We start from the raw sequence: 12,423 nt of genomic DNA on the forward strand, positions 1-12,423 counted from the left end.
TAAAAATACTTGACTGTAAATGACTGTAAAGTTGTATCAACCCATATGTGACACCAACTGAATATTAGAATTTTTTGAAATGTACTATTTGTCACAGACTTTTTTCAGCAGATTACATAATGTGTTCATGATTTTATGTCCACGCCTAGTATTTGTTTGTGTTTTGTTATATCTAACCTACTGCGTTCTTAGAAGTTGTTTTGTTTTGTAGTAACTAAATTTTGTTTGCATGGTTTCTATTTCCTCAGTGGAGGTTTATGTTTTTCTGTTAAGTGTAATTGAGTTGTGTCCATTCCTTGTTGTCCAGAGCCTTGTCTTCATTCCTTTCTGGTTTCTTCATCATCTCCCTCTACTCCTTCCATCCCCCTTCCGCAACTAGACGATGTCTGCCTCCACCACGCATTGCTCGGTGTACTCCTTCACCAGCTCCACGCTCAAGGTGTTGTGGCAGAAATCGACCATGGGCTTCCAGAGTGGTGGGTCCAGGAACATCTGGCACATCACATGACCCTTCAGGGTGGCGGTGTGGCGCTGCAGGTGGCACAAGAACTGCTGCTGAGCCAGGTCCAGGTCTTTACCGAACATGTCAATGTTCAGGTAATACCTGGTTAAAAAAAAAAAAAAAAGAATGACTTGAATGAGTGAATTTTGATTCTGAAAATGAATACCTCTACTCTAAAATGGATCTCAATGCCACCATGTGTAATAACTCTTAAATCAAAGAAAATTCTGGCTACAAAGGTAAAGGTACAATCAAACAGTAATATGGTAGACAACAGTGCAGGCAACTATAATGTTGTACACTTCCTTATAGACAGTAGTTGTCCCTGGGTTAACTTTTAAAATCTGCTTGGCATTCAATAAAGAAAGGACAGTCACCAGTCATCTCCAATGGGCACCCGGAAAGGGAAGGTACAGAGGCTGGCCACAGTAGGGTTGGACATATCATCCACCATCCAATCAATGTCCTTCTTCAGCAGGATGGCCATGTTACTGGGCAAAGGCTTGAATGGCTGCCAATCTTGAATGATGGTGGCATTAGGAATGACCCCATGCATCAGGTCAGTGGTCAGATACAGACGGTGGATAGCAGTTTGGTCAAGACGCACTGGAGGAGAGTTGGAGGACAAAGAGGATTGGACATCTCCACCCAGACCAAGCTCAGACAAACGGAGCTTGAGGTCCTCAGCTCTGAAGCGCACAAGCAGAATACCCTGTTGAAAAGAGAGACAAGCTGAAGAAGAACTAGAAAAGAAGACACACTGACCATGTGCAAGACTTACTGCATTTTGATGATGAACACCACCCACTAACCATAAGCACCATAAGACTTAAACAAAGGAAGGACCTTTAGTGTGTTTTTGTTGCTGGTACCTGCTTGGTTATGATGCGATACTTCTGAAAGTCCTTAGGTCCAAGCTGATCATCACGGGTCAGGCGGCTTACTTTGACTTCTGGGTACCTGGATTTGACCAGCTCAGAGCAAAAGCGCAGCAGAACTCCTGCCACACCCTTGCCCCTTTCCTGAGGGGCGACACGGAGACCTTCCACGAGCATGGTTTCCCCATTGTCAATCACACACACCGACTCCAGAGCAATCTGCAGATCACCACAAAGGAAGCAGGACAACAACAAAGATTAACAATAATCATATAATGATTGTTGTGACAAAACTGTAACCCATTCCATTTGTTGGACCGGAGCAACATGACTGAAACATTTCTGTACCCTGTTTGGGAAGCGAAATACTGTTACTGTTTGGGAAACAAGGATATGTAGATCAAGAGCATGCAGTACAGGGCATTCTCTGCTCTTCATATGGATCTGAGTTGGCTGCAATTTAATCAACAAATCAGCTGAATCACAATCTTTGCAAAAAGTAGATGACATGGTTCTGCTAGTGTCAACAGGCCGGGACGTCCAGGGTGCACTGGGACAGTTTTCAGCCTAGAATGAAGCAATGTTGTTGAGGGTCAGCATCTCCTAATCTGAGGACATGGTACTGGCCATGGCTTTCCGGCCAGAAAGCAGAGGATTGCTCTCTTCAGGTTGGAAGTGAGTCATTGCCCCTAGTGACTGTAAGTACCTGGGGTCTTATTCACAAACGAGAATAAGACGGAATGCAAGATCCAAAAATTGGTGATGCGGCGTTGTACTGGACTGGCCTTAAGGCTCAGCTCTTGGTTTACTGAACAATTTGGCCTTTCGTATTGACTTCTGAGTGATGACCGAACCCTCAACAATGTAATCCTTTGGGGTAAATGCCTCCTTTGGAGGTATTCAGGGCATGTCCAACTGGGCACTACAGTAGCGGGTAACATAACATATACTATGTCTATAGTTATACAATCTAGAAAAAATCAATTTTATGAATTCCTCATGGACTTCATATACTTTTACCCACAATTTTAAAAATATTTTCATGCTATTCATTGAACTTACTACTTTTCCCTGTTTGCGAGCCAATATGACTGTACGGTTGGTCTCTTGCAGCCAGCTGGTGTATCGAGTGGGCAGGTAGTCAAGGCCTCCATAGATGTCCTGACTCATGGCCATGATCTCATCAAAGTCCTCCTCAGTGGCCACAGTGAACTGAAGGCCTGCCTGGGACAGGGCCTCTGGAAGCTGGGGCATAGTCAGGCTGGTATCAATCTTCATCTTGAAACAACTGATGAGATATAAAGTGGAGGAGAGGTTATTGTAGATTGCATTTATCAATTATGTCAGAGCAGGATGTCATTTTCAAACAGAGAAAAATGATCAGTGGTCCTTCACACACACAGCAAAAGCATTTACCATTCTCTTAAACCAGGGTTTAGGAGAACTCAAGGACTGTCCTAACCTAGAAGGAGGTGGCAATTTTTTGGTTCAAAGCAAAATCAAGTTTCTTCAAAGACATGTCTGCTTGGATAACTGGTTGTCACTGATTATGTTAATAAGGAAATCTCTCCAACAATAGAAAACAGCTGTGTCCACTGAAATCTTAATTCTCAGTTAAAGTACATTAATTAATTTCTATGCAAAGAGAATGAATAATCTAATTGATGGCTCTAGGGACAAAGGAAAACACAGTCTAAGTGCATCAATTTAATCCTTCATATGGCTCACACAGTGTGACTGTAAATTGTAAGAGCAAAGCAGCAGTAAAGCATAACCAGAAGTTTTGTTTTAGGCAAGTCATGTGTCCGTTTAGCAGAGTAACTTAATCCTGGTTAAAAATCCTGCTTGTGTCCATACACCTGCCTACATCACACTAAACACTGCACCTGTGATGCCAGGAGTAGACGGTAGCTACTTTATAAGAGCCCTCACAACTCAGCTCTGCATCCACCAATCTTGAGCTACTTTGGAACAGCATGGGAATGACCTCACAGTCCTCTGCCTACACCGTGACATGATACAATGGACTCTGTAGACTTAAAGGGTGTTATCAGTTGCTGTACAAGTGCCGTGCCAACACCACAACAGTGGCAGCAACAACTCATTCTTCACAGCAGCCTACACTACCAGCTGTGTACTGGAAGCTGAGCTCTGTAGTATTCCAGATGGACAGAAGGAAAAGAACACAAGTAGCCAGGAATGAGGCAGAACCAAGCTTTAGAAGTGGATGACATTTGGAGGAAAGAAGTTTTAACTTGAGTTGGTAATGTATGACTAGTCGCACAATGTCAATTTAGAAAATAGGCCTCATTTCACAAATTACAAAGTTGGGGGCAACCAACACAGAGGGCTATGAAGTCATAAGGCATTGCCAATTGTACAGGGTTTTCTAGCAGCAATAACATTAAAAGTGAAAAAGAACGATGAGTGAAAGGGATGGGACTGGTACATGAATTAATAACCAGCAGAACAGGAGGAGAAAAACATAGTAGGGGACAAAACATCACCAGAATTATTGACTTGCACAGATTGAATGAGTAGAAACACAATCCTGAATGAGTGACCTGAGGGGAACCAAACACAGATGACTGCTGGGAGTGCCATTAGATTCAGGATTAGGTAAGAAGCAAAGCAGTATAGAGAGATGTGCAGAAGGAGGTGGATGAATACACCAAACAGAAGGAAACCACAGAGAGAAAACACAGATCAGAGAGGTTGAAGTACCTGGGAGGCAGAAACAGACAGAAAATAAGATGGGGCAAAACAGATTAATGACAACAGACAATAGAAGTGGAAAACTGGAACCTATCCTGGTACCCTTTCCCACATATCCTGTAAATCCATACCCTCAGCCCCAAATCCACACCCTTTCATACCCACGTCACATTCCGTCACGCTGGTATTTGTCCATAACTAACCAAAGAATTCACAGAATTAAACAGACAAGATTAAATGGAGAAAGCTAAAAGGAAAATTGTTTCATCAAACAATTACACAGGAGTTGTGAGTGCTGTGGGCACTAACAAAACAAATAGTCAATAATCAATAATGATGAACAAAATGGCCAACATGAACTGTCGGAGCAGACCGGTGTGTCAGGACTCTGCACTGAGGAGAACAAAAACAAGATGCTCACTCTCACCAAGATTTCTGCATTTAATAGCGTTGGGATACAAAGCATTAATACATGATGCAGTACAGTGTGATCAAATGAAATAAAACAAGCTTGCGCAAAACAAAAATATGCAACATAAGATAGGAAGCCATACAAAAGAGCAGTGATACAATCTGATGAGATACAACAAAGTATGGTTCGTATATGGTAACATACAGTAACATATAGGTAGGGCTGGGTATAAATCTAAATCCTTTTTAAATATTGACCAAATTTTGTTGATGGTTTCAAATGCTGTCAGTAATGAATATTGCCCCCACTGATCGGATCTTTCAATAAAGCAAACATTTTGTTAATGAAGGCAACGCTCTGAAAAGCTTGTCTTAATATTTTTTGAAATGCTGGATTACCTGTGCACAGCAATCACTGTCACTACTAACTACTCATGGGGAGGCTGCTCCCCATGAGCTGACACCACAGCAAATCTCCATTCATGAGTCCCCACCCCCCAGTTCTGACCCTCAATGTGCAGATGCTCCTGCTGACCAGAGGAAGGACAGTGCTGGTGACGTGACATGGAAAAACATGAACACAGCAAGTGATGTAAATTGGAACTGCTGCCGCAGAATGAAGCCTCGATCTTTGTGGAAGTGGTTGGAATCTTTACTCTCACGCCACCCGTGCACAGAAAAGCCCCTTTTCCACCACATGGTGCGACTCTGCTTGGCTCTGCTTGATTCTACTGGCTTGGGCTGGTTGTTCAATGGCAAAAGTTATGGATAGTACCTGGTACTTTTTCTATTATGAAGTCCACTGAGGTCCCAAGTGAGCTGAGGCGATAATAAAAGATGATATGAAAACCCTGCAGATCCCTGATTGGTCAGAGAGAATCCTCACTTCACAGGACAACATAGGTCATCCTGCACAAACATGTGACAGATAACTGATTTGAAAAAATGGCAGGGTGTGAACCGCAGTGTGCAAACATAGAGAACACAATCCCTTTGATATTCTGTTCTAAGAGCAGCTTTGTTCCTTTAAGGAGCAGGATCGTCTGTAAGGTGTGCATGTGGCAGCAGAGTGATGGAGCGAGTGAGTGAGAGAGAGAGAGAGAGAGAGAGAGAGCAAGTGGCAGAGAACGACAGTGAATGCAAGCAGAGGTGGAGGAAAGGTTAGCGATTCAGCAGTAAATGTACAGTTTAGGTTTCAGTTTGTCCCTGAATGGAGTTGTTGCTATGACGACCAGCACTTAAGCTTGGGGGGGGGGGGGGGGGGGGGGGGGGGGTACTATCTGCAGTAGGAAATGAAGTATCTGGTACCAAAAGAGAGTAGGGTCAAGCTGAGCCAGGCCGTGAAGTGGAAACAAACAGAAAAGCTAATCAAAAAAAGCAAAAGAAGCTTCTACAACAGTAAGTTTTGTAGCGGCACTGATGGCAAACAATGTCAGATGATACAGTCCTGGCTGTGATGTGCCCATACAGCAGAGATGTATTGGAAAAGGTTTATAAGACAGCTCTCAGGCCGCTCTTGGCTAATGAATGCTATGATGTTTGGCATCACATGGAGTCTTTATTTATTTCTCTTTATTCAAAGCCCAGTTTTTAAAGTTGAGAGCCCGACTTACTGATATCATGTTCAGATTTTGCAATGCTTTCCTCCAAACCCCTGCCCTCAGATAAACTGTTCCTCACACAGCCCTTGTCACACTCACACTGCTACTGTGCGCTGGGAATGATTTGCTCTCTGATTTCTCCTCTGCTCTGGGACGTTTGTGCAATAATCCTTTCAATATTCTCCAACTAATAGAATGTTGGCCAATGAAAATGATCCCTGCGTTCCATTATGTTTCGCACAGAATGCAGGTCTTGGTGGGATTTCTGATGACTACTGTTAAAGACAGCATGTGAAAACATAGCAGAGTGCTACAGAGCTCTGCTCCAGCTCTTGTGCTACAGCATGAGTATATTCAGTTTAAGCTGGAAAGGGAACTACAAGACTAAGAGCAGAGTAGACCGAGGCCGTTAATGTACCGCCTCGGTTTTAACTAGAATTAGAAAGCTAATAGCTGGTCTCTGTGGTGTGCAGGTGTCAGTGAACAAGGGAAAGGGAAAGTGATATAATTGTAATAAAAGTTCCAGTAATATACTATCACCATTAAAATAAAATAAAAACAAATTTGAACAAGGTGGACCCACCCACAACAAAGCAGGGATCATTTCATTGGCCAGCAAACACACCTGACATTCTGTGGGTTGGGGAATTTTGACAGGGTTACAAAAAATACACAAGCAGGGGAAAAACCCAAGAGTTGACATTTCATGAGTTGAGTGTGAGGAGAGGTGTGATGTACCTGAGTGCCCAGTCTGAGCAGAAGCAGAGCAAATCTAAGTTTAAGCAGGGGCTACTGATGATATGAGTCTGAGGGCATCACACAACAGGAATGTGAAATCATGACAAGAGTCACGCTCTCATAATTAAAGACTCTTGAATGAAGATGGGAAATGAAGTCCACAGCATTATAGCCATGAGGCAGAGTGGACAGAGAGCGTGTCTCAACACATAAAGGAGCTCAGAGGGGGACAGAAACAATACTAGGGACCCAAAACACTAGACAGCATTCACTGCAGACTCTCAGACTGAGCGCATCGGAGCGCTGCCTGGAGTAACAACAAGAAAGCTTTCACTTCACTGCAACACACATCCATTCTCCAATGCCTTGCCCCCTGGAAGGTAAATCAGACCAGTGCCATCACACACATAGCACATGACAGAGAATATGACCATGGGCACCCCCTCATCCAATGTTTTACACAACTCCCAAACTGACATAGATATAAGACACTAAAATGGAAAAATACACTTTTAAATATGAGCTAATCTAGACACAAAGAATGGAAACTAATTCTCCCATCAGAGAAACCAAGTCTATCTGTGTCCATCTATGAAGCATCACAGAGTGAAGTGCAACTCTTATTCTCCTAAGGGACCATTGAGTGCAGCTCGCACTAGTTATTTTGCTATTAGCTTCCTGTTCTGCACAGACCACATCTGCCCAGCTGTGGATGGGTGGATGCAAAGAGAGGATAAGTGAGACTGAAAAGGTTGAACTAACAGATGGCCACACAGTCACAGGGCAGCATTATACTTAAGGATTTCACAATCAACTGAAAGTCGTGAAGCAAGGACGACAGATTAAGAGAAGGGCCACACCAACAGAAGGAACAAGATCCAGGCCATCAACACGGAAGACACAACATCATCGCATATCCGTCCGTACAGCGGTGTGGCCAAGGTGGGGCAGCTGCAAACATCAAGACGTGGAAGCTCCTAGCAAAGCAATAGAAAAAGGTCCAGCAGCCAGAGACTGTGCAATCCCAGGGGAGAGGAGGGTCAAAGTGACTATCAAGGCCAGTGTCATGAGCCAAATACAAACCACCCACGAGTAAATCTATATGATGCCTCCAAGGGTGAACTGTTATCCCCGACTGCAGCAGGGACCGTGGGGAAGTACACGGGGAAAATGAGTTTAGACTGGCAGACCGAAGAGGTGATATCAGATATCAGAGAACACAAGGTTAGTGCTGCAATTGTACTGTGAGTCAAGGACTGTACCAAGTGACTAAAGGTGAAAGCACAAGAGCACTAAACAGCACGTCGTACAATCACCACCTTCCATCCAAACAATGCATATATGAAAGAGAAAAGACGCTAACATGACAAACAGTGGAGCACTCAGCGCTTTTACTCCCACGTCACCACAGTGGCTCCGGCAGAATCTTCACATGCTGAGGCGTCTTGTTTGAGAACCCAAGCTTGAGGAAGACAAACACCAGGCACATGTGAGAGAGACAGCAGTTGGATGGAAAAAGAATGCAGAGCCTGTGCTGCTCTGAACATGTCCTGTCATGCCTGCTCCCTTTCTTTAGAAACTCTCTCATTCGACAGCCTCACAGCACTGACATTTACATTGTGTCCAACATTGTGAACTTGGAGAAGGGTCATGAGAGGATGAATAGTTTCTCCTATTCCGTCTTGGTCCAAGCCTCAGTAAAGCATATGGCTCAGTACAGAAGACTATTAGGGCGAGGCATAAGGGGAAATAAAGGAGAGGAGGAAGGTTCTTTTTGCTTTGCGTTTCGAGAATAAAGTCGAAATGTTGAAAATAAACTTGATATTTCAAGATTAAAGTCGAACGTTTGAGTATAAATTAACCACACATAAGTTTGACTTCATTCTCAACATTTGGATTTCTCTCAAAAAGCAAAAAACAAACTCTCACTTGTGGCAAAATGATAAAAGGCTTTGAAAATGACACTTATTCCAAGATCGAGCATCTGTAACACTTGAAAACACATCTTTTACCTCCTGTTTGTCAACATGTGTAAAGATTATGCTGGTTATACAACAATAATGATAACTACACTGGCTGCTAAATGCTACCAGAGCACGGTTAGAGTGCTGCTGTGTGTTTTTTATGATGCAGTCGACCTTCCTGAGATGTACAAGAGAATTTGGGAGTATACATCCATACTGTGGTTGAATAGAGTAACACCAGGATTCCACCAGGCACAGCCGCATGTTGTTTTGTCTACACGGCTTCAGAATCCACCAGAAAGGTTTCAGAAACACAGCTGTTTTTCCTGCCTGCTTTTGTTGACTTGCTCAGATTTTATTGATTGGGTCATTATTTCTTGATTTTTGTGCTACAACCACTAAGCTATGTAGTTAAATTGTCTCTCTTTTGCTACCAGCTACAAGGTCATGTTGAAGTACTAATGTGTAGTAGGATCGGGAGTCTGTATGCTATGTTTTATTTTGAAAAAGATCTAGATGCTCTGTTCAGTTCCTGTGTCTGACTTCCCGGCCGGCTCATCTGCTCTGTGCAGCTTGGCGCGACTTGACGTGGCTTCCCGTCAAACATTGACTAAGGTTGTTCTTTAGTAGAGCAGAGCGGAAAGACGTTCCTGGGACGCTTCTGTGGTGCTTTGCTGTGGTGCTTCTGGTGCAATCATAAGCATCAACCAGAGAAACCTCAGCTCTGGCGGCCACGTCGTGGACGGAAGTCGATGCAGCTGTGCCGACTGGAATCCATGGGTAAGTCAAGCCCAAGAGGAGTGCATGCCTCAAAGATTAAAACTGAAGCATATCTGTTCCATGAGAAGGGCAACTTGAAGTCTGAAATGAAAAAAACTTTCAGCTTTCACTAAAGGGTAACAGTCAGATGAACCTGGAGCCTTTTAGACTCTGCTCTTCACAGGGATATTGGAAAGATTCATAGAGTTTCATCAGTAAGGTTCTGCTGTAGAGAATCTTCTACAAAACTATGAAAAGCCTTAGTCGACACAAACATTCTTCTCTGTTACTTTTCTATGGAATGGATGAAAATTGGCCTTTAAAAAATCTGGACACATTTGTATTACACGTCAGGGATATAATCCCGAGTTCATTTTGTGGTTACGGCTGCACAAGGTTATTATGAGCCCTTTTTCATGACCTCCTAGCTTGTGTTTGTCTGCCATTGGGAGAGGGGACTGAAGCGAGGTGGCCAGTCGGCCCCTTAGGGGTGTTGTTGGTTTGAAGAGGCTAGCACAGAAATGCTAGACATGTTCCAATAATCTGTCAGTGGGCCATGTGAGCTGTAAGGGCATTTGTAGTGAAAACATTGTCTGGTCACAGCAGACACACACACGCACACACTGTGAACACTGGTATTTTTCCATCATGCTTTGATGCTCTGAGATGAGGTGTCAGGCTTGGCTGCATAGCTGCTCCTGCCAACGACAGCGTTGCTGTTTTGTTTTTGTGTTCTCTCCTATTCATTCTCTCATGCTCTTGCTTCCTTCCTCTCTTCGGCTGGCAGTGACCTCCAGAAAAAAAAAAAACGGACTTTGGCTCATTTGCAAAGACTGTTGAACTGCCTTCAAAATATGCCACGGAGAACAAATGTGAGTATGCTCACTGTTGTTTGGGCTCTGCTCACTGAATGATGCCCCTGCCAGATGGGGGAGTTTTGGAGTTGTGGCGTGAAAAAAAAAAAATAAAAAAATCTGAAACCAAGGGATGCACACAAACAAGGACACCCCATCACATGAACTGACCAACGAGTCACAGGAACAAGGGCAATAGTCAAAGCATAAATATTTTAGCGCTTTTTGCTCACATGACAACAGTCATTTGACCCATTTGTGCATTTGTTGCTTGAGTGCTTCATGAGACAAGACTGCAGTAACCTAAAACAGCTACAACTACACACACAGGAAAACAGATACACACAAAAGTAGTACTAACTAACTAGATGACCGCAGACAAGACCTAGAATCTACTACGAATGATCTTTTTCAGCAAGGCCCACGTTCTCCACCAGAAGAGTCCATCGACTCTCAAGTGAAAGCATCCTGACGATGATATACTGTAACTCCAAGAGGGCTTGGTTGATATCTTTGGCCTTACATGCTGACCATCAAAGTCAAATATAGCACAAATTCCTCATGAACATGTCATTTTGTCTCGGTTAACACATTTGATTTACAACAAATTTGATTCACTTGGCTGCCAGCTCTCCTCTTTGTCTTCCCCCACTTCCACACAGAATACACAGGACCATCATACTGACAGAACAGGTCTCTTGAGCACCCGAATAATACAAAACTCAAAGGAACACACCATGTCTTCAGTTGATTATCCTGTTGATCAAGTGATGAGAACATGGGCACCAAAATCATTCATGTCTCCTGGGTAGATCCTTGGCTCCAGTGCTTCATGTCAGCAGGCTCCATGCTGACGCAAACACATAAGCATAGCACTCTGTCGTGCGATAGCAGGCTCCATGTCATTTTTCCCACGCAGCCACGCCTATATATGGAACAAACCATTGACACACAGGCACCAGAAAATGATTAGTTGGTAAATCTGTCTATAATCACTCTGTGCTTGCTGCCATTAAAACAAGACAACTGTGCGATATGGTTATCATTATCACCTACCCTGGTTTGTTCTGTGTGGGATCAGTTATGCTTCAAGAAATGCATCATATCCCAAAGTTCAAGTGATGTCCTCCAGTGACTTTTACTTTCTATTACAGTTTGATGTATTTGCTTTAGTTATGTAAAGTCACAGCCCCTACTGAGATGCCTTCACATTGGATCCTTAATGGCATGGTACCAGTAGAGGGCACACTGATCACCCACGGCTACATATGAGCCTATCAGACCCGAAAAGCATTGTTACAGCAGACACAAACTAATAGGACACAAAACATTCTACGTCCCTAAAAGTCTGACACACCTAGTAGTAAATTGTACCTTTGAAAAACATCAGATTTGTGTGTTTTATGTGTGTTACCCAAATACTACGAACTGCATGACTCTGTCTTTTCATAAAAGGACTGACAAGGTGACTACCATAAATACTAAATAACGCCTGTTTGCCTAGCAATCTCACGACCAATGACCTCTATCACCTGTGTCCGGTAGGGTTAAGCTTAAGATGTGATGGACGCACCATCGCAAAGTTTGTATCTTGCCCAACTTTCTCCTGGAATGTATGAGGTGGATAACATGATTATTAATGAACCATGAAAACTGGACTTAGAGACGTGGCTTACACCCCCCCCCTCTTCTCTGAGATGTCCTTGAGGAGCCCTTACGGATAAATTATTTCAGGGTAAAAGGTGGCCATCCATCATGGCAATACGACAACTCCACATTAGAAAGACAGAGGTTATGGTTAATGGCAACCTTTGGATTTATTGCCACTGAAGAGTCTCTCCCTCTCCTTGAAGTGACCCCCCCTTGTATAATTTTCTACAAAAGGGGGCTTCATTCATTTTAGTGTTGAATAGCTTGGAACTTTGTGTCCTAAATGAATTGCTTAATTATATGTCGAAGACTTGCATCGGACTCTACACACAATATTGGGCTTCTACCTAT

The 12,423-nt window shown here is 43.3% G+C and overlaps 1 protein-coding gene across 1 annotated transcript; it reads right to left on the reverse strand.

Annotated features, from left to right (window-relative positions):
- Nucleotides 1–375: 375 nt before the first annotated feature.
- On the reverse strand, nt 376–11,217 carry nat16 (N-acetyltransferase 16). Its single transcript, XM_070854914.1, has 5 exons — nt 11,159–11,217; nt 2,443–2,668; nt 1,375–1,599; nt 880–1,214; nt 376–604 (listed from the first exon to the last, which is right to left on the reverse strand). The coding sequence occupies exons 1-5, from the start codon at nt 11,215–11,217 to the stop codon at nt 376–378; spliced, it is 1,074 nt and encodes a 357-aa protein (XP_070711015.1).
- Between the last annotated feature and the right edge of the window lie 1,206 nt (nt 11,218–12,423).

This window comes from Pempheris klunzingeri, chromosome 23 (genome assembly GCF_042242105.1).
Source record: "Pempheris klunzingeri isolate RE-2024b chromosome 23, fPemKlu1.hap1, whole genome shotgun sequence".
NCBI classification, from domain to species: Eukaryota; Metazoa; Chordata; class Actinopteri; order Acropomatiformes; family Pempheridae; genus Pempheris; species Pempheris klunzingeri.